This window comes from Neodiprion lecontei, chromosome 3 (genome assembly GCF_021901455.1).
Source record: "Neodiprion lecontei isolate iyNeoLeco1 chromosome 3, iyNeoLeco1.1, whole genome shotgun sequence".
Taxonomy (NCBI): Eukaryota; Metazoa; Arthropoda; class Insecta; order Hymenoptera; family Diprionidae; genus Neodiprion; species Neodiprion lecontei.
Genome location: NC_060262.1, coordinates 32,882,817 through 32,903,205, shown reverse-complemented (window position 1 = coordinate 32,903,205; position 20,389 = coordinate 32,882,817). Strand labels below are relative to the sequence as shown.

Genomic DNA, 20,389 nt, shown 5'->3' with positions numbered 1-20,389 from the left:
GGGCGCAGAATTCATTGCGACATGATGGAAAAGTATTTTCTAAGTAAAAGTAGGCAGCCTGTTATTTTTCTTTTTTTTTTTTTTTTTAGAGTCAACTCATTACTTCAACTCGTTACTTCATGCTGTAATGTCCGAATCTCGATTGACCGATCATAGATTCAATTTGCTAAAAAAACTTTCCTTCTTTATCACGGAATGAATCGGGAAGTGGGACGAAAGGTCTTCTTTTCTCTATTTGTTCGCAACAAGTTTCTCAGCTGTCCGTTTCTCACTGGATTCAGTCTTGAGCTGTATTGACTTTCGTCGGAGTCCGATGTAGTTGTTAATACAACAGGTACGTATAAAAATTTCCTCAGTTCTCAGATAGCCTATGCTCTTCTGAGAAATTTCAAGAGACGCCTTTATCTCTCAGACCTTTTATGGTAAAGTGGTAATTTATCCTCATTAACGGTTACTAGTTGTCAATCATCGATAAACTGCGGATTGATGATATCCGATTAATTTTACTGATTTTTTATCATCGGTATAAGTATTTCAAAGTACTTTTAGAGTATAATTACGAGACGTGAATACGTGCTACCTGGGATCCTTTATCATACGACACGTATATGATTCAGAATGTAATTGGCTAATTTGCGTATCGTTCATCATTTACGAGTTGTGACGAGGAAGGTGCGAATCGCCATCGGCGTAATAATATCCAGCATGTGTAAGAGGTCTCGAAGCGTCGTCGGAGGCCGTTTGAGGATAATTTTATTAGTGCGAATCTCTGTACCTACGGCCAGAAAGACTTTCGAGTCTTTTAAGAGCGTTGCTATAAAATCTTACAGAGGGAACGGGGCTTATCGACGGTTGCAAAATACCGTCGAAACGATACGGGGAGTTGGGGAGTTCCTAAGCGCGCAGTTAACGCACCATGGTACAGAGTATCCATTGTGTTCGATGGATGCGAGAATCTTGCATATTGCCATCTAATGAACACCGGCGTATACTCTTCGGGAACGATGCACATCCTGCAGTAATGAGGTATTGATGTACCAACCACGTACCATCCATACCCGATTCTCAACTCCCTGTATCAGCTTCTATAACTACAGGTACATGCAGTCAGTCAGGTAGTAAGCCTTCTTGCGATTGTTTTTTCTTTTTTATTCCTCCTCGTCGTCTTCGCCCTCCTCTTCTTCTTCGTCTTCTTCCCTCTTAACAAGCTCTTAAGCCCGTCTACCGAGGCTTCGCGAGACTTTCTCATATGGATATAAATTTACGTGTATATCTTAACGTTGAACGTAGCGAAGCTTTTGGCTTTGACGAGCCGGTCCATGCCTCATATGGACAGCTGAAGTTACGAGATTGCGTGGTGTGTTATAAGTGCTTTCAAAACTTATCGTTGGTGGACATCGACTCGTTTTACCCCGTACAAGACAAACTTCGTTCCAATCACTTTCTGCGTCCTAATTTTCAGACTACATGAATCCGTGAATAAAGTTCGAAGATTTCTGCAAACCGACTACCAATTAACGACAGCCAATTCGAAGTCGGTAAGTGAAGAAATTGAGAAGTATCTCTGACTGACTTCTCAATGACCTGACCACTTGGCCAATAGCTCATTGTCGATGTGCAGGTAGAGGTTTAATTTTCTTCGATCATTCGTCCACCTTGTTATATTCGCGCTTGAGCGACGTCGTTTCTGCGAGCTGCGCCTGCCTGATTCTTAATTTGTTCCTAATTCGTTCGTTAGCTCGTTTTGAGGACTAACAGACAAGCGTAATTCGCCGTCTCTGGCCTCGGGCGCAAACATCGTAAGCCGAAGGGCGAAGCGAAGCGATTCAACATTCCGTAATTTCCTATCTCGGTCGTTGTTGTGCTTAGTTCGAGACGGACCGTGAACACAGGACCAAGCTAACAATAAAACGTTGACAAGCAAAATGAAACGGCAATGCCGACGATATAGTTATTGCTGCATGCTCACCCTCGCGACTAAATTAACAAGTCAGAAATGACACGGCACACTTGCTGATATTTCACTAGAATACGCGAGGAAAAATTCTGTACCTATTTGTGACCGAGGTCATTCAACAGTCTCTGTCCCCGATTATACGGAGTAACGTCACCTGAATCTTTCTATTCCGGTCTATTGAATTACTCAGCGCTTGCTCCGAGTTCATTTATTTTAAAATCCAATATATGTACAGTCGGAAGCGGTCGACCTTCTCTCTCCTCGGTGTCTCTCCTGCTAGCTCTCTTCCAAACGAGTGAACTTGCGGAGGCAATATAGAAGATCAAATAACTGGAAGGTAAATGGAGAAAAGGTTAAAAAGAAGATAGGTAGATGAAAGGGTGGGAGAACTCAAACAAAGGAACATGAAACAGATTTTCAAACTTACGAAACCCCGACGATAAGTCAACTCGTTTGATTACTTATATAATTACCACCGGTACCAACAATCTCCCCGAATATAATCGTCCAAGTTTTGCGCCCGGACGGATTGAGGAGATGTTAAAATCCGATGACCTACTCGCTGATTAATCAGCAGAATCCTGAAACACCTTTAGCTCCGTCTACGCCTGACGTCACTTTTCATCCTTAATTACACACAGCTTGGGTAAAAGATTTTCATAAATTCTTTAACTTACGAACCGGTGTCCCGGCGCCTCGGTAATTCGCCGTCACTTCCGGGTCATTGTTCGACCCATTACATATATCCTTGCTCATATCCGGTTCCTATTACGCGCGAAAAACGTTTTGCACACAGTCCACCGGAATGCTTGTCGCATAGACGCGGAAATAAGTATGAACGCGGGAATGGTCGAAGAGTCGTGTTACCATCGCCTGCCGAAGAAAAATCTCTCAACCTTTCAGACTTTTCGATCTTACCGTGAAAGGCTTGAATAAATAAAAATCATCCCCGTAGCTGAGAGGTTTAAATAAAAAAATATTTTCTCGGAATGTGACGCCGCGAAGGAACCGTCATCTGCCAGAATCTCCCCTGGGCATAAAAAGCATCGTCTACATTATATATTACATACCTACATACGTACACGATGCATACAGGCATAGCGAATACATTTACAGTCAAAGCGCGGGTTCGGAAGTCGATTCGGTCGGTAGAAGGTTTGCTTTTGTGATATGTATCCGCACTGCGTATGACAGGAGACAGCTGGTTCTCTGGCTCGTATCGTTTTTCATTTTGTCGCGGGTAATACTGTTCTTTTTCCCCTCTCTTTTTGTTTATCACCAGGTTTCGCGTCAATGATATTTCAAATTTGGTAAACCAATTCGATACTGCCGTTTCAAAATTATCGTGCCGTTAACGGAGACTGAAAACTGTACAATAATTTCCGCTTGAAAAACCTTACCCATTATTCGACTGACGAATAAAGAGAACAAATGTAAAACATCTCGAAACGTTTCCCCCGTACGAAAAATTTACGATTTTGCTTCAAATATCTCACCTTCGCCAAGTCCAACGCTGTAATTCTATTGTATAAAAATTTCCACAATGAGAAAAAAAAAACATACGCAACTTTCGTTAATTGACTCGCGTATCAACATTAGAATGTCCCTGTACGATACCGCACGGCGTAAAATATGCCCGTGATGATGAAAGTGCCGTAGATCGACAGTGCGCCGATTCTTACGCATATAATGCATCATTCGTCTATCTAGATCCGGAATCTCCCCGTATACATGCATATATGCGTACACGCATATAGCTGCGTACGTAACACACATGCGATTTTCAGGATCTGGCGATGCCATTTTACGCGCGTACAATAGAAATCCATGAGAATTCCAGCTGGGTGAAAAACGGCCTTCCGTACAATGCGGTACGTGTAACGTCGGATGGCCGACACCCTTACGGAATTAGATCAGATCAGGCGAGAGCGAGGAACTGGTTGTGTTTTCGTGCACACCGGATGCGGTCAGCATCGGGCAGCGGCGCACGCGTCCGTTTAAGCTTGTGTGGGTGTAGAAAGTTGCCATTGTGCGGGATCTGGTTTTATATAAATAGCCGTTGGTACGGGGCGCACGGGACTCGCTGTGAATAATGAAGTAACGATCACGTACGTACGCGTGCATACAGATAGATACGCACGCATTCGCGCACCGTACACGTTGCATGCATTTGTCCAAGGTGCACGCGGATATATCAGGCCACGTTGTTTGTATAACGCCGAGTCTCGGTTCCCTCCTTTGTAAGTTCACGGAGCTATAACTGTTCCCGAGGTAAAATCGGTCAACCCTTTTTTCGTTATTTTCGGATCGATATACTCGAACCACTGCAGGATTTAAACAACACCATTAATCGAAGCGTATATAAAGATGACGAATTATACGGAACCGAAATTCAATTAGTTCCTGTCGACTATAGAGACCAAGATGAAAATCATCGTGAACTTGGTATAAAAAGGAGTCTTCAGCTCTACCGAAACGCTAATTTTTATAGCATCTGTAATATCACAATGCCTTATCCGTATCCGAGTCACATTTTCATATACTTTTTTCCCTTTCACCGACGAGAAAAACAAGTTGCCAAGTTTTCCAGACTGTAAAGATTCCGTGAGGTTTCCAGATTTTTTTTTTTTTTTATCTTCAACTTTCACATCCACGCGTTTGGTCAAATTATTTTTAACCGTATCGAGGAAGCTTCTCCCGTAGAACCACGAGACTCTTTCCGCAGCTCAAGCGTCGTTTGAAGCAAGTAAAAAGGGAAGGAAAAAAAAAGGTACAATAACAATAAATTTGATTTACACTCACGGAGTTTCGTTGCCGGGCGAAAGTCTGCAGCTTTGTACATAGAATTCGTAGTCGGCGAATTTCGGCGAGGATGCGGGGGAGTGAGTTTTCATCCGGCTGGACCAGTGCCGAAGACGATGATGCGGAGTCTGCGTGATAAATACGGACTCTGGAGTGACGAAGAAATTATCCAAGACCCGGACTCGGGGAGACGTCGGATTAATGTAAGTCACGTTACAACGCCGATGAGTTATCACCGGTTGCAGTCATTCGCACGCGGTTGGTTCGTTCGTTATATTACACATATTATACATATTACAGCCTGTGTATAAGGCGCGGTACGAGCATTTGACTTTCTTCTTTACTCGCAATCTCTTCTCGGTCATCTCTCCTGACAACCTTTCAAATTTATCCTAACTTCAAACGCAGTAGAGACGACGTCTCAACCATTCGGCCCAAACTTTTGCCACCCCGAGTCGCACTTTTATTTATACCACATTGTAGTTATTGAATGTATTTAATCACCGCGCTTGTTCGCGCAAACTGCTTCCTCTGAGCAATTCTAATTTCATTTTTCATCCGTTGACACTAATGTCCAGAAATTTTACTCGTCATTGGATATATGTACAAAAAGGCAGAATGAGAAAGTAATTTTTCGACCTTTTGTCATTCGTTATACGTGCTTATACAACGACGCTGCGTCAGCACTAATTCCAACTTACGGTCGATTAATGGCTTCACCTTAAGTTTAAATAAATTATCCCGAAAATTCTTATTCCTTTTCTATGCTTGTTCGAACACTGCACACCGCAAGACGAATACCTCGAACACACGCACCGTATATCGAAATGAAATAAGCTACTACAAGACAACTTCCATGGAGCACAATGGCGTCTGATCTAATTCCATTTTCTGCCATACCCACAACATGTGATACACGTGCAATTCGAACGACGAGAAACAAGATGGGCGTGATGTATTCTCGGATGATCAGAATCCCTATCTACACTCACCCGACGTTCGCGAAGCGAGCAGGAATATTGCGTAAAAAAATTCACTCTGCCGGGTCCCCCGAGACAGTTGTAAATCGCAAATGACCCGTAAAACGAACTAGGTACCCGATAAATAACCCAGTGCGATAAAATAGCGACGCGTTATAGCTCGTCTAATTTTCGAATCTATACACAAGTAGGCTAAAAGGGCTTTCGTTTTCTGCGCCGCGGTTATTACACACGCTCACTCATACGCGCGCGCTATCTTGCACAAGTTATCGCATAAGTGCGAGGCGTTATTACCGGGGATAAAAGGGGGTTTACGGCCACCGCTTATACAGAGCCGAGTATCCCGAGTTAGGTAAAACGGAGTGTGTCTGCCCTCGTTATCACCTTGCACCCGTAAGGAACGGAACTTGGTCGACGAACATGCGACCGACGGAATAATCCGTGTCACACCTTCGCCCCCGCTATTTATGACAAGGAAGAAGCACTTTTCGCGTCCTCCGGTGCGTGACGATAATAATCTGTCCGGTTAACGCGGGCTTCAATTCGGCCCTAGAGTCGGCCGATTTGTACTTCGCATTATTACCTGGCTTTCGTGAAATATCAACCTCGGCAGTCTCTCCGCTACGATCAGCCGTTGGCAGTATACCTATATGTATGTGGGGCATTCCACGTCAAATTAGCGGCCCATGTACCTCACCCCCTTCGATATTAAAAGTTTTTTAGTACGATGTTCTTACCGATCCGAAAAAGGGTGCTGGAATTTTTTTCACATTTTTTTTAGCCATTGATGAAGCTTGAAAAAAAATCGAAAAACCAATTCCGACAACGCCATTTTTTTAAATCTGAAAAAATTCACTGATTCTGTGATTTATAATGTAATTATTGAACACTACTCGATAATGCGATCTCAATATTTACTACTTTTTTCGTATGTCTATAGTTATTCCTCGTCCAAATTGTTTTTGTTTTTTTTTTTTCTCCTAATATGCCTTGATCTAAATAGATTCATATTATTTTCATCATTCCGTGATCTGTGACCGTGGAATAAAGAAACAAAAAAACAAAAAACTCTAATTCCGGCATGGAACAACTGAAAACTTGCGAAAAAAATAGTAAATATTGAGATCCCATTATCGTGTGGTGCTTAAAAATCACGTTTGAAATCATAGAATCATTGTGAATACTTTCAGAGTTATAAAAATGGTGTTTTCGGAATTGGTTTGTCGATTTTTTTTCAAGTTTCACCGGAGGCTAAAAAAATCTGAAAAAAATTTCGAGACCCTTTTAGGTCGGTAGGAACGTCATACTAAAAAATTATTAAAATTGGGGCGGTTGAGGTACATGGGCTGTTAATTTGACGTGGAATGCTCGATATATAATACAGCGAAAGCCTCGACTGCGGTAAGCTTCAATGATCGCGAGTATCACCCACGCTCTGCAAACTTGTTCAACTTATAGTTATGCACCAACGGTCGCTTCTTCATATTTGTTTTCTGCACCATCCGGTGACCGTGGAAATTTATAATTTAATATTCCCCAGATCATTTCCGACCTTTTCGTGAGCGAAGTGCGATTCCTCGCCTGAGTAGTTTGCAGCAAGAATTCAACACTTCATAGATAAGTATGCTAATTGTCTCTAACGTAATCCTTAGCGCTCGTTTGCAAAATTTCTCGCACACCTCCTAGTCTTTCATAATTCTTATATTCATTGCCGCTCTGTATACATATATATATATATATATATACATATATATATTTATAAAACGCTAAACAGACTAATGCATAGTTGAACAACTTACGTGTGTCTGTAAGTAACTTTTGGTTTCTGTGAGAAGCTCCGAGACAGTTTCCCTCTCGTTTAATTTCTCTAGTTATACTTTAGTCATGTTTGTTTGCACCGTCAACTCGTTGACCACCACATTAACCTGGAGGGAGCAGTATTACAAAACGGGTTACACACATTGACCTCTCTCGGACAAGACGTGAAAGATTCTCTCGTTGTACTTTCTAGAGAGTAAAACAAACGTTCTAGACTTTTGGTTATTTTTTCAACATAAAATATTACACGATCCTAATTATTTTTCAATGCGGGCATATGTTGATTGAAATTTGGCTTATTACGTGAAATCACTGGTCAGCTCGATTTCTTTCGCGAAACCTGTAGCGTCGGTTAACGATACCATTATATCTGAATTATTCTAATTCAGTATAAATTTGTTCGCCAAATATACCTATGTATGTTATCATGGAGACAAAGCGTTGCCCGGAACTTGGATATAATCGACAAGGGTAAATATACGTGACAATTTATAATTCTTTATAAAATGGAGATATTTATTTCCACGCGAATTGAGATACGTCGTGAAATTTAAATTCTCGGATGTACATTCGACAAGAGTATCGTAAAATTTATAATTGCGACAATATCCCTACCGCGTAAAGCTATACGGCATAAAGTTCCCGGCTGCACGCCGGCAGAATGTCGAGGTTGAGAAATTCTTTTGGCAAAAGCCGCATCGCCGATGTATAATATAGTTTGCGGTTAAAATGCGCCGTTGTTTCGCATGCAGTGGTTCTCGAACGCGCACGCATAGGTATAAAATTAGTAACACCCCATTGCTGGCCGCATCGTGCATGGTTTTACATACACCGTTAAATATTTCTCTATGGAACTTTCTATACCGTACTGGAAGTTTCATTCGCATACGAAACAGCGAATTCACCATACATTTACCCTTCATTCGAGTTAAAATTGCAATAAATTTACTACACAATTTATTAAATTCAAATTACTTTTTTTTTGTTTTCTCTATAAATTTTAGTAAAATCACAAATTTTTATTGTAAATTTAAGACAAATACACGGTAATTGTTTTACTCGTGTTTTCACGCGTATTTTCCGTACACAAAGTAAGCGTTTCTACGAAGGTCGAGTGAATCTACGTATGCGCATGCGCGGAGTACTGAAAATACCACTTTCGAGCCCTAGGAGTTAAAAAAGTAAAAGTAGTCTCTTCCGCGTTGCGCGCGTGCGCTGTCGCGAACAAACCTGACATTACACGACCCTAACCTCAATTTCGTGCTTCGTGAAAAAACGCGTAACTAACTCTCTTATTGTACAAAGAATCGTGTGCAACAAGGAGGTAACAGTTTTCTCATCTCAGGTATCTGCAATATCAGTCCTCGGCTCACCTAAAACTCGCATTGCAAACTTACGCTCAGCCCGAAAAGACCGAGTTTGCCTCCTTGTGCCACAATACACTATTTTTACCGTTTCGAAGTTTCCCAAGCGTTTTGTTCCCTCCTTCTCGGTCATTGTCGGCAGTTTTGCTTCCCAGACCTCGTTGATCCCTTGGACGAATAAGACCGCGATTCGACGTCTTCGCGGTTGACGCATCAGCATCAGAATCGACGACGCGACGTCAGCGAACAATGCCTACTAAATTGTGTCACGCCGATCTCTCTCGCCGCGTGCGAAAATCTCTACCTCTGTACAAGAGGAGACGACTCCGAGCACCTGGCGAGAGCGACAAGCGTAATCGCAAACAACGTGCCCGATGGATGACCCAGCTCGCCTCGACGTCTCTCTGCGTTGCGTTATCCGGAACCTCGGCACCAACGGCACCGTCTGCATCCCTGCGTTTTTCGTGCGAGCATAAGGTACAAGGCAGAAGAAGGTAAGGTATCAGACACCCCGGAGTAGCCGAGAAACAGCGACTAGGCGTACAAAGGCGTTCGTTATCTACCGCCGTCGCTGGATATACGCCAACGTGTAACAAGAGATACAATGTGCCTTTTTACAGATCCCCTCCCCCCAATAGAGTATCGGAAGACCTTCCGAGGTGCGACGGTTGGTTGCATCGACGGATCGCGGGGTGCGATCCGAGAGCTGGAACTGCGTACCCGTGTTCCCTGCGGGGCTTGTTTGTGAAGCAGCCAAGACAAACACGTGCCTCCAGCAACGCGCTTTCCTGTGCTTACTTGTCCGTGCCCATGCCCATGCAGCCCGACTGTAACCGTCGTATTGTAAATCTTATCCTATGGTCACGCGGGCATACATCATTGATTCGCATCGCCGGCGGATCCTTCCTATTGATAATGAGACTCGGACGGATACATCGGATTCAACACCTGCGGCTCTCTTGCTCTTGCCCGTGTGATTAGGGCTGTACTCTCCGGGTTATAATGCACCTGGAAAGGAAATTTACCTTGCGTACATTTGGTTTCATCCGCAGGCTGCAAGCTGTTGCACGGACTTTGTAATCTGAGTATCACGTTGTAGATTGTAACAAATCACAGCACGGAGTTTTATCACAAACACTGTCTATACAGTAACGCAGAATAAACATTTTCCTTGACGGTCATTTTCACCTCAAATACTGAAATTCCATAAAGCGTGGAATGCTCCTGTATTATTACACCCTCGAAATGGCTGCACTTCGTATCACAAGCCGGACTAATGCATGCAGAAAGAAGATATATATACATGCAAACTCAACATAGGTATAAGAAAAGAGAGCCAGGAAACTGTCGACCTTCGCGATCAAAGCGTCCGGGCTTTTGAGCTGCGGAGATGCCGAGTTGGCCTCTTCTCTTCTCCTCTGCTTTCCTCTCCTCTCCTCTCAGCCCCTCTCCTTTATTCTCTTCTCTTCTCCCGCAGTGACAAACGCGGACAATCGACTCGCAATTAGGCATGTTCAGGCGGGCGGAACGAAGCGGATTGAAACGAGTGAGGAACGAACGATTCGTCGTATCGTCAATCGTCCAGAATTGAGGGGGATTCGAGGAGCCCTTTTGTGCCGAGAGTGCGCCTCCGAAGATGTGTTAGTGGGTTAAGGTCAGTGGTCCACGAGATGATCGGTTCGTACAGGAGCTACGTCAGTGTGTACGAATGAAAACGCAGGGCGTGGGCAGGCATGAAATATTAATATCGAGTTGTTACTTACGGCAGGTGATCGGGGCGCGCGTACGTGTACGTACACCTACATCCACGTATGTGGTATAAGCGCGGTGTAATAACAGCTCGAGCACACCAGAATCAAGAGACCAAGAACCGACGCGAAAGCAGCTGCAGGCCGACTCTGATCCATTTCGTGAATTTTAAATCTTACCCGCGTTTATGCGGCACAACTGTGACGAAGATCGACAAATGACGCTGATCCAGATGTGCTTTGTAAATATTTACAACCATCGTCAATGTTTTACCGTTTCTTATTCCCACAGTCGCATATCTCCATTATTCACCGTAGGTAACAGTTACAGCCGGGGTCGCATTGATTCGACGCGATAATACGAGAAGCCGATGACCGCGAAGCGAATGTAAGTCTAACATCATTTTGAGCAAAATTGTTTTTTGCGGTTTTTGTCTCAGGTGTATTTTATATAATACATATATACACGTATGTATCATGTAATACGTAATACGTACGTCACCTCTACATATACCCATAATAGCTGTTTCTGTAATTGGAATCGTCGATACACGCGTACATCGGTAATAAAATAAAATAAAATAAAATTAAAAAAATAAAATAAAGTACTATGTGTACACATACGGATACACAGCGTTGGTAATTGAAACTAAAAATTTCCAATCAAACACTTAATACGTGCTGCAAGATATAACGCAAGCATACACGAACACGAGCGTAATAAATGTTTGTATAGAAAACAAGTCGACGCGGCATTCGTCGCCCAAGTATTAAGACTCCTGCACATTTGAAATTGATATTGGCCGACTCACCTTATACACGACGTAAAAGATCCGTGAGGTAAGAATTGACGTTATTTTTTATTCGTTTACTTCCATCGTTTGTTTTATTTTTTTTTATTTAGTTTTTTTTTTTTTTTACCTTCCCTCCTCTCTGCCTTTATTTATTGACCCCGTTTCTTTATTTGTTAAACCTGAACCAAGTTCGAAGTAATCGTGCCACGGTGATCAGAGACTCGAGCAACGGACTTCCCGTACAAGGAAAAGCACCGCGAGACAAAGGAGCCGTTAAAATTCAACAAACGAAAGAGCAAAAAAATCAGCGCATCGCCGATAAAAAAGGACAGAAAATTAAAACAATTCTCTTACCGATGATGCAGAGACGAATGACAAAGTTATACATACACCTCGCTGCCGACTGAACGCGAAGCCGACATGCTTTGGCACCGGTAGCTCAATGCAGGAACCTCTTCCTCAAAAGGGACATTCCCACGGCGGTACGTCGACCCTTCGAAGGTCCGACAAGTATCAAAACCTCGGGCTAAAAAACGGCACTCAGACCTGTTTCACATCGGCCGCTCGACCACCTTCGTCGTTCGACTTTGGCTCTGGATCGAGTCGCCCTCGAAATTGCGCTAGGTACTCGTAAGTCCACGTTGATGTTAAATTTCTTTCGAGAAGACATAGAAAAGAGAAAAAAAATCAACGGAAAGGAAGTTGATGCTCCGAAGAATTATTCCCAGAAAAAGTTAGGATTTGAGCCAGATATTTGCAAAGCCATGTTGGCCACATTTGCACCGCAGTGCGTGTGTGTGTGCGAAAACGTAATTATTCGTCAGAATTGATAGGTAATTGATAAAGTAAACGAACGTTCACTTTGCCTCTCAATTCGTGGGGGTAAACTGGCAGTTTGTGTTAAAGGTAATTAGCACAGGGTCCGCGCGGTGTTTCGATGCCCGCAAGGCAAAATGACTCCTACCTCCGTATAATGTATACATGATATATACCTGTAATACTTGTACATACGAGGAACACGCGTGCATGTGCGGGTTATTGTACGGCAATATAATGACGACGGTAATGGAGGATAATAGTTTGCGGGTACGTTAAGGATCGTCAAAGTTTCAGCATCGTATACAGGGATAATCATACGCGCATGCAGAGGTGAATGAAGAATACCGTTCGGAGTTACAAGCCGGGCTCAAGGGCCGCCGACTCTCGACGGGCGGAAGACCGTGGGACGAGGTTCCGGTAACGCAAGTTTCAGATAGACCTGCCGCTGCACCTCGCTGTCTGCATGCAGAAGTCTCGGCTCTGACCGTTAACACGAGCCGTATTTTTTATTTTTTTATTTTTATTTACGCTCGTCGTAACGATTCCTTCTTGTGGAAAGGTATACTGATTAACTAACAATAAGTAGCGACTAATTCCACGGGAAATGGAGGTGCCGCCGGTACGTACATAGATAATATTTACGCGTTACACGCACCTTCCATCTTTCCCCACCGTATCAACGCCGTTTCTTAGAGCCAACGCGACTGTAAGGAACTATCGCTGAATGTCGCGCTAAAGATAAGCCCTGCGGAAATGTAGAGTACTTAAATTCGTTTCTCGTTGCCGTACGCTCTACCAACTTATGTCCATTGTAACGCGGTACACGCAAACTCTCCTCGAGTTTGGTACGCGTCTGTGTAACTAACTTCCGACTTCTTGCAGCCCTGCGTCAATATGCTAACTGCATATTTGCTGCAGAATGTTGGAGTACAAGCGGAGATCGAGAGACGGTAGGAATACATAGGTATTACATATTGCAAGGCGAAAGATAGAGACCGAGAGTTGACATTCAGAGGGTATAGACGTAATTGCCCAAGTCATTGTGAATACGTATTTAAGCTGCCCTTTCGGTGCATCACGTATGGATGGGAAAGTTTCTCTCTGATTGTGAGTAGGTATATCGCATCGCCGATGTACACTTTGAAGTTAACGGTGTAACCTTTATCGTGATTTGGATGAGACGACGAGTTTATTGAGGAGATGGTCACTGTTTGGAAGGGTTGGATAAAAAAGAAAAAAAAATTACAAAGTAAGTAAATCTTGTCAGAGATATTTGTCATGATCTTTTAAAACTTTTCTTTTCGCGAAAGTTAGACACCCAACGATCGCGGATGGACAAATAATAATCGAGTCTCAAATTTTTTCATAATAACCACTACGACGCGATTAATTAAAGTATGTCTATTATGTTCCAACTGTGAAAATTGACTTGTACACCACGAGATTCGAGTAAACTGTATCGAGGTTGATCAGGTAGCCATAGAAAATATATCCAAGCAAGAACTTGAATTTCCAATACATAGTTGGTACAGATCTAAGAAATACGTCAGTCGTGTCCGTGTTTAACTTTTGGAATGTGCAAAAGTGCGTCGAAAGGCGAAGCACGTTCGGCCCGGAACCTCGATCTAAAAGTATAATAAATGGTGGTGCAGGAAGAGAATTTGTGAGAGTAACGAATTCCGCGGTGCTCCTGTGGAAGGTGTATTATACCGCTCCCGAAGTGAATCTCAAGATATTCAGAGGCATGCGACCACCGATCCCGAAAAGGACCCTAATCAATATTATGTAAGCAAACTTACGATTCCCCGTATAACCCCTTCAGTCTCTGGATAAAATGGAACAGCTAACCAACCCCTGGTTGGCTACGGTCTGCGAGAAGCCCTGCTTGATTCGATTGAGCTTGGGTGAGGGGCAGGGGTGTCTCTGAAGCGGATAAGCGGAAAAGGTAAAGTCCCACTACTGGCCGCCAAATGTGCTGCTAAGGCAGCCTTATACCGGAGTTGCGAAAGGTTCTTTCTTTTTGACGAAGACTTTGAGCGACGCGCAATTCCATAAATCACCGTATCCGGTGCATATACCACGGTTAATTCGAATCGGGAAAATGCGGAGAAGATAGCCATTACGGCGTCGAGTATAGTTCTAGCCCTATAGTAAAGTATCTGCCGGCGTGACATCGATATTGAGTGTAGATTTATACCTGTAACTACGCTGATCGATGATTACAAGCCGTACCGTAAACCTCGTGTCCGAAGCGATGATCGCGTGTTCTTTTAACTCGTTTCAATTACCGCTACCACTACTACGTGACAATCTTGACCAGTAATCGTACAATTATCTCGATTAGTTCCCATCAGATAGTGATTTTCGCGCCATAGACATCAGCACTCGACGACTCGAGTGTGTGGCGGCGTTGACCGTGCCGTTCAACATCGTCACCTGCAACCGCTAATGGAGCGATTGAAAATGGAGTGGAACAAGCGGTTTTGGACTGGCCATGAGTCAGCCCTCGGTATTCCCGTCCTCACACTGCAGGTTCCAAGTTTATTGAGAAAAAGAAGAATAATTTACAATTTCATGATTAGCGACCCAAAAAAGTTTGCGGTACCAAGTTTTATTCAAATACATTCATTCGTTCTCAAGATATCAGTATTTTTATTTGATTTGTTAGAATTTCGTTATTTAAACAATTGAAAAAGAACTGAACCGATCAAAGCCAAAATTTAATCAATTCCAAGTTTAGAAAAACCGAGTCGATTGCCACCAAAATCATTGAAATCCGGTAATTCGTTTTCGACATATCGGCGGACAAAAATATTAATCACATGCATACATACCGGTGACGTGCGTTTCCGTGCGGGTCCGGAAAAAATCTTTGACGGCTTGAACTCGACCGGGATCAAAGGTGCTCAGGTCTAACTCTTATGCGCGCACCCAACTTTTACCACATTAACGCGTACCCGGGTAACCGGGTGCGCACATAAGGGCTAAAAAAAGCACCGATCGTCCCGAGATTCCATTGAATTACAGTATGTAGTTACGGTTTCAAACCACCACTACTGTAATACAACGGAATCTCGACACGATCGGTGCTTCCTTAGACTTGAACATCTTCGGTTCCTGTCCAAGTCGTGAAACATTTTTTTCCAATCTGCAAGAAATGCATGTCACAAAATGGCCTACGTCTGAAGTTCAATTCCCACATGAGGCGCCATTTTGTGACGTACGTTTCCTGCGGGTCCGGAAAAAATGTTTCACGATTTGGACTGGACCGGGATTCGAACCCGGAACCTTTCATTTACCGTGAGACTGTTCTGACCACTAAACTATCCAGGCCCTTGCTAAATCACCTTCTCGGATTGTTACCAAACTATCTCGAGAAATGTCACGTTACAATACATACATATATATGTACATACGTGCGTACATGCACACATACATCAAACCACGCAAGGATTCATCCGAAAATGGTCGGGGGGTGATTCTGTCGACCTTGAAACGTCGAGATATGGTGAAAACGCGACTTTTCATTTTCGGGGTGGTTACAATAACTTTCTATTTTCTCGGAAAAAAGAGAAACGATAAGTTGAAAAAGGGTAGCTCGAACTTATAAGGCACAACATTTTGAAACGATAAAAACCATGTCAACTTTTCCAACATCGTCATAACCGCGTTCACTGTGATGTAAATATTTCCATTCTCGGTAGAGGACCGGCTCAGCCGTAAACCCGTGGGATCGGCTATCGGCCGTATACGTATACTACCAACAGAGCACTTGACACCACTCAAAGACATTTTTGAGGGACGTACTGGGAGCGAGGTGGATTTGGGAAACTTCGTTACCAGCCGGAAAGGGCGACGGACCGGGCCGCTCTTTCTCTTCTTAATTTTGAAACCTTGATTAATATGTGGCAAAAGTAGTTATAGAAATACAATAAATAAAATTCTTACTACACTGTTCCAACGGTATATGTTAATCAGTTTACGCACACGCGTGTCGACGATCGGACCGAAACTCCGTCCCGGTCAAGTTGTTGTGAACCATTGTCCTCGGCACACTGGTTTCACTGTCGTATAATACCGTGTATACAAAGCGACCACCACACCCAACCGAGCTGGTTACGCCGCACGCAATTTTAAACGCAACGTTATCTCATTTCTGACTATAAATAGGCAAATTTTGACGCACCGGTTACACCGCATAGACTCTAACCCCGATTATGACGTGTTTTAGGTTAGCATAACACGCGAGTGAGTTCCTCGTAGTAGATAATAAAAATGGACATTGTAACCGAGTATGCTGACAGTAAGGGATTCGATAGTTTCCTGCTGAATTCGACGCGTCTATACAGTGATGGAGATCTGTTTCCGGTGTTCGGAAACACGAGATATTTGATCAATGAATTACTTCCGGCTATTTGCCTCAGTCGCAACGATTATGCCCTGTTTCATGGAACAATATAACGAGTGGCTATAATCGCATGGCGAAAGGATGGATAAAAACTTTCAACGAGTAGATGTAATTGAAATGACTCTGGAAACGACTCCGGAGCACTGTGACGTTAGATCTTTTTCTCGATGGGAACGAGAGTAGAAATACCCGGTGGATGAAGTTGTTATAAAGAAAATTTGAACCGCGTACTTGGTATTCCGTGAACCATAAACTACCCACCGCGTACTATAATACACGGAGGATATATATAACGCGATGGCTAGACTAAAAACATCGTAATAGCAAATTTATGCAGTTACAGCGCTCGCGTAAGGCGACGTATGAGAGACATTGCAAACTCGTTTGTTCGAGGAAAAATACACAACGGGCAAAGAGAGTAAACATCCAAGTCGAGAATATTCACTGCGTCAGTGAGAAGAAAGAACTTGATCTTATACTCGCAAATGGGGTGAATACAGATGAGCATATTTCCCATATTTTGGGTACGAACGTAAACGGTACGTAATTCTTATCCGCCCCCATGATAAGTCAATTAACCGTTTTGCGATTGCCACTGGATTTATTGACAAAGAAACGGCTCGTTCAAATTCAAACAACGATCTGGATACAATATTATATACATATAACGACAGGTAGGTGGTACAGCTGTCTGACGTCAGTCAGTCTTGCATTTCGCGAAGAAGAGAGAGTATACATGTAGCACAAGATCTGGGTAAAGAATGAGAAAAACATTGCGACACATTTCGTGGTCTAGATTCGATAGTTCAAAAGTGCAGGAGGGAATATACTCTATCCGTCTATAGTCGGTGCAGGTATGTAAGTCTATTGACTGAAACGGATACATGGATACAGAGTATATATATTATAGTTTAGATTGGTACATACCAGCTTTCACTTTTCTGCTATAGTGTGGGAGGCAGCGTTCGAGGTAGTTTTTGTTCCCAACTAAGATAAGGTTGTCGTAGTCTTTTGTTACTCTCGTTACCCGCAGATTGCACCCTCCTACCATACGCGGATCGAGTACAGCGTCATTCCGTGAAGATTTGACGCTAAACCGCATGTAGCCGAAAAGAAAAAAACAAGATACGTTGGCAATTCCATAAATCGTCCAGAAGCGGCAGCTACAACGGCTTAATATTATATTAACCGATACTATCGTCTCGCGTTTGTACGCTTATCCGAACATGCGGAGAATATGCGGATACTTGCGCGTTGAAGTAACGAGACGGAAATGCACGATGCCTAGGAAATTAAAGAGGCTGCAGTGCGAAAAGTAGGAAAGTAGGAAAGTAGGAAAGAGCGAATAATAGAAGAGAGTAGCTCAGAAACGATAAAGTAAATTACAAATTCAACAGGGTCTCGTTGTCACTGCCAGTCATGCGCTCGGTCTGGATATATGCGAGGTATATTCGCAAATTGCATGCTGAAGAGAGGCGAGAGGCACACAAGCGCGAATCACGTGAGAAAGGATCGTTAGTCCTTTTCCGTTCTTACGTAACAACACGACCGTTCGTACTGACCCCGCCTACGGACGGACGGTCGGAGGGTACAATTGGTAATAAGATCTCTTTGCCGTTGTATTACAGCAATGTCTCAAAGCCCGCGAGTGAAGCCTTTTCCTTTGTATAATTATTCCCAATAAATCACGTCACAATGGACGCTAACCCTGCGCGAGTCAGAGCCGGAGCTCTGTTATTACTCGATCCCAAGGAGCGCACACCCACGACACCGAACCCCGTCTTCGTTAGTTCGTTCGACCACTCGACCTCACCGAGTTCTTACGTGTACTCGTGAGAGCCAATAATTCAGCCCTGACCTTACCCAACTTTACTTGAGACAAGCCAATCAAGGTATGCAGGTGATACTGGAGCCGAATGCTCATGTTGTACGCGTTGCATTTCGAACCGGTAACGCGTACACTTGCCCAAATGATTACACGTCTCTGAAGAGAATTTCATGTCCGAATAACAGTTGATCAAAGCGGAGAAAGAATTAGACCGGGACTACGGGATGATCGGGAGACGTGTACGGACGATAGGCGACATGCATGGGAATGAGAAACAAATGTACCTACGCGCGGTTTCCGCCAGGTACATATAATACGTATATCGGATAAGAAATCTCTGAAATCAGTTAGCGGGTAGCAGCGGCAGGCCGCGTGGAGCGTAGAAACGGCGCTATCTCTCGGCTAACATCTCTCCTCCTCGAGCATCGGGCCCACCTCTTATTGTTAGTCCCAACAGTGCAGCAGCATCCCTCGCCACCAGCGTTAGCAGTCGTGGTTCCCCGACGCCGCCACTGCAGGTCGTATATTTCTCTCCTTCTCCCCACCGTCGCACACACAACGGTGCACCGTGTGTAAAGTGTAAAATAAACTGGCAGCAGCAGCAAGCAAGGCCTGACGCCAGCCAGATTCCGTGTGCACGGAGGACGCGTATAAAACGGGTGGGTGTGACTACCGCAAAAATACGTCCCCTTGGCCTCCAGCTTCATTCGCGATTCATTTTCTCACCTAGCCTTGACGCTCTCCTCCTCGGCCTCGGTTCAAAGGGAATCTACTATCTCTTCTATCTATGATTACCACCAATTACAGTGGATCATGTGTATTGTCGTGGTGGGCGATGGACAGTGTACGTGTCTTTCTATGTAACGAATGTTATTTTCGTGCTGAAGGACGCTTTGGAGGATTTTCCAAACGGTCACTCACGCAACCTTTCTCTCTCTCTTTATAAGAACATCAGGCCAACGGATAAATTGAACTTTTTCTTCCGAGTTCATTGACATACTTGGAGGACTTTGCGACATGTACCATAAACCCTACTCGAAACTTTAGAAATTTTTGACAATGCCAAAGTAGGGGGGGATCGGAGAAGCCAAGAAGTGAGGAAAGATTTTAGTAATTGTCGTCAGAAACTGCTTAGACTTACAATACTACACAGAAATTTGAAACGAGGAGAAACTTCGAGACTGTAAACTCTGTATTTCATATGAATCTAAGTGACGGTTGATCGACTAACAACAATGGACACTACGATCAACTGGCTTTCACTGATCATCTGACTTTAGAACGTTTATAATTATCCCATTTTGTTTCAAGGCAACAACACAGGACTACCTGTACCTTTACATCTAGGCGAAAAGAGAGAGAGAGAGAGTAAGAGATGGAGATGAAATTCGTTGCATGAAAAGATACTTTAATAGACCAGATCGCGATAATTTCATCCTCGACGAATAGGTGTGATAACTTACGTGTAGAAAATGAATGAATTACTCGTCGTTCGAGCTCTACACAAACTCACAAATCCATACACACTGTACAATACTCGCTTACTTTAGCGAGATATACGGTGCTAAGAGAGCGACTTTCACCTGGCAAACAGTGCAGGAACCCAGGCGATAGGAGGTACCCTTAACACTTTAGATTTTAAGAAGTGATAATCGATAGCTTGACTTACACCTCAAGTGTCGACACAATTTTGCATATATTCGATATTGTGTAGGTACGTACCTGTAAGGTAATGATAAAATTAATCATGGTACCTGTACAACCACCGGAATATTTTATTATCTACTTTTTATCTTTTTCTCTCTCGCGTTTGGTACTTTCCTAAATTACCCACGGGAGCCAGATAATATGTATGAGTGAATATAAGAGAA

General features: G+C 43.4%; 1 protein-coding gene and 1 long non-coding RNA gene across 6 annotated transcripts in view; one reads left to right on the top strand and one right to left on the bottom strand.

The window, feature by feature from the left end:
* The window catches only part of LOC107226712, a 78,513-nt gene that overhangs the window by 15,757 nt on the left and 42,367 nt on the right, over window positions 1-20,389 (bottom strand). Inside the window, exon 2 of one of the 5 annotated variants that reach the window (XM_046735350.1) lies at window positions 17,618-17,781. The exons of 2 other annotated variants lie outside the window; for them this stretch is intronic. Coding sequence is in view for 2 of the 3 variants with exons in the window: in XM_046735346.1 (XP_046591302.1) it covers window positions 4,760-4,851 (92 nt within the window). In the remaining variant the exon portion in view is untranslated. Of the gene's footprint in view, window positions 1-4,759; window positions 4,852-9,946; window positions 9,973-17,617; window positions 17,782-20,389 lie in introns of those variants that run through there. 2 more of the 5 variants (XM_046735349.1, XM_046735346.1) reach the window with 2 other exon arrangements.
* LOC124293652 lies at window positions 4,833-10,078 on the top strand. Its single transcript, XR_006903528.1, has 3 exons — window positions 4,833-4,962; window positions 9,077-9,415; window positions 9,542-10,078. It is a non-coding gene; the product is annotated as an uncharacterized LOC124293652 (long non-coding RNA).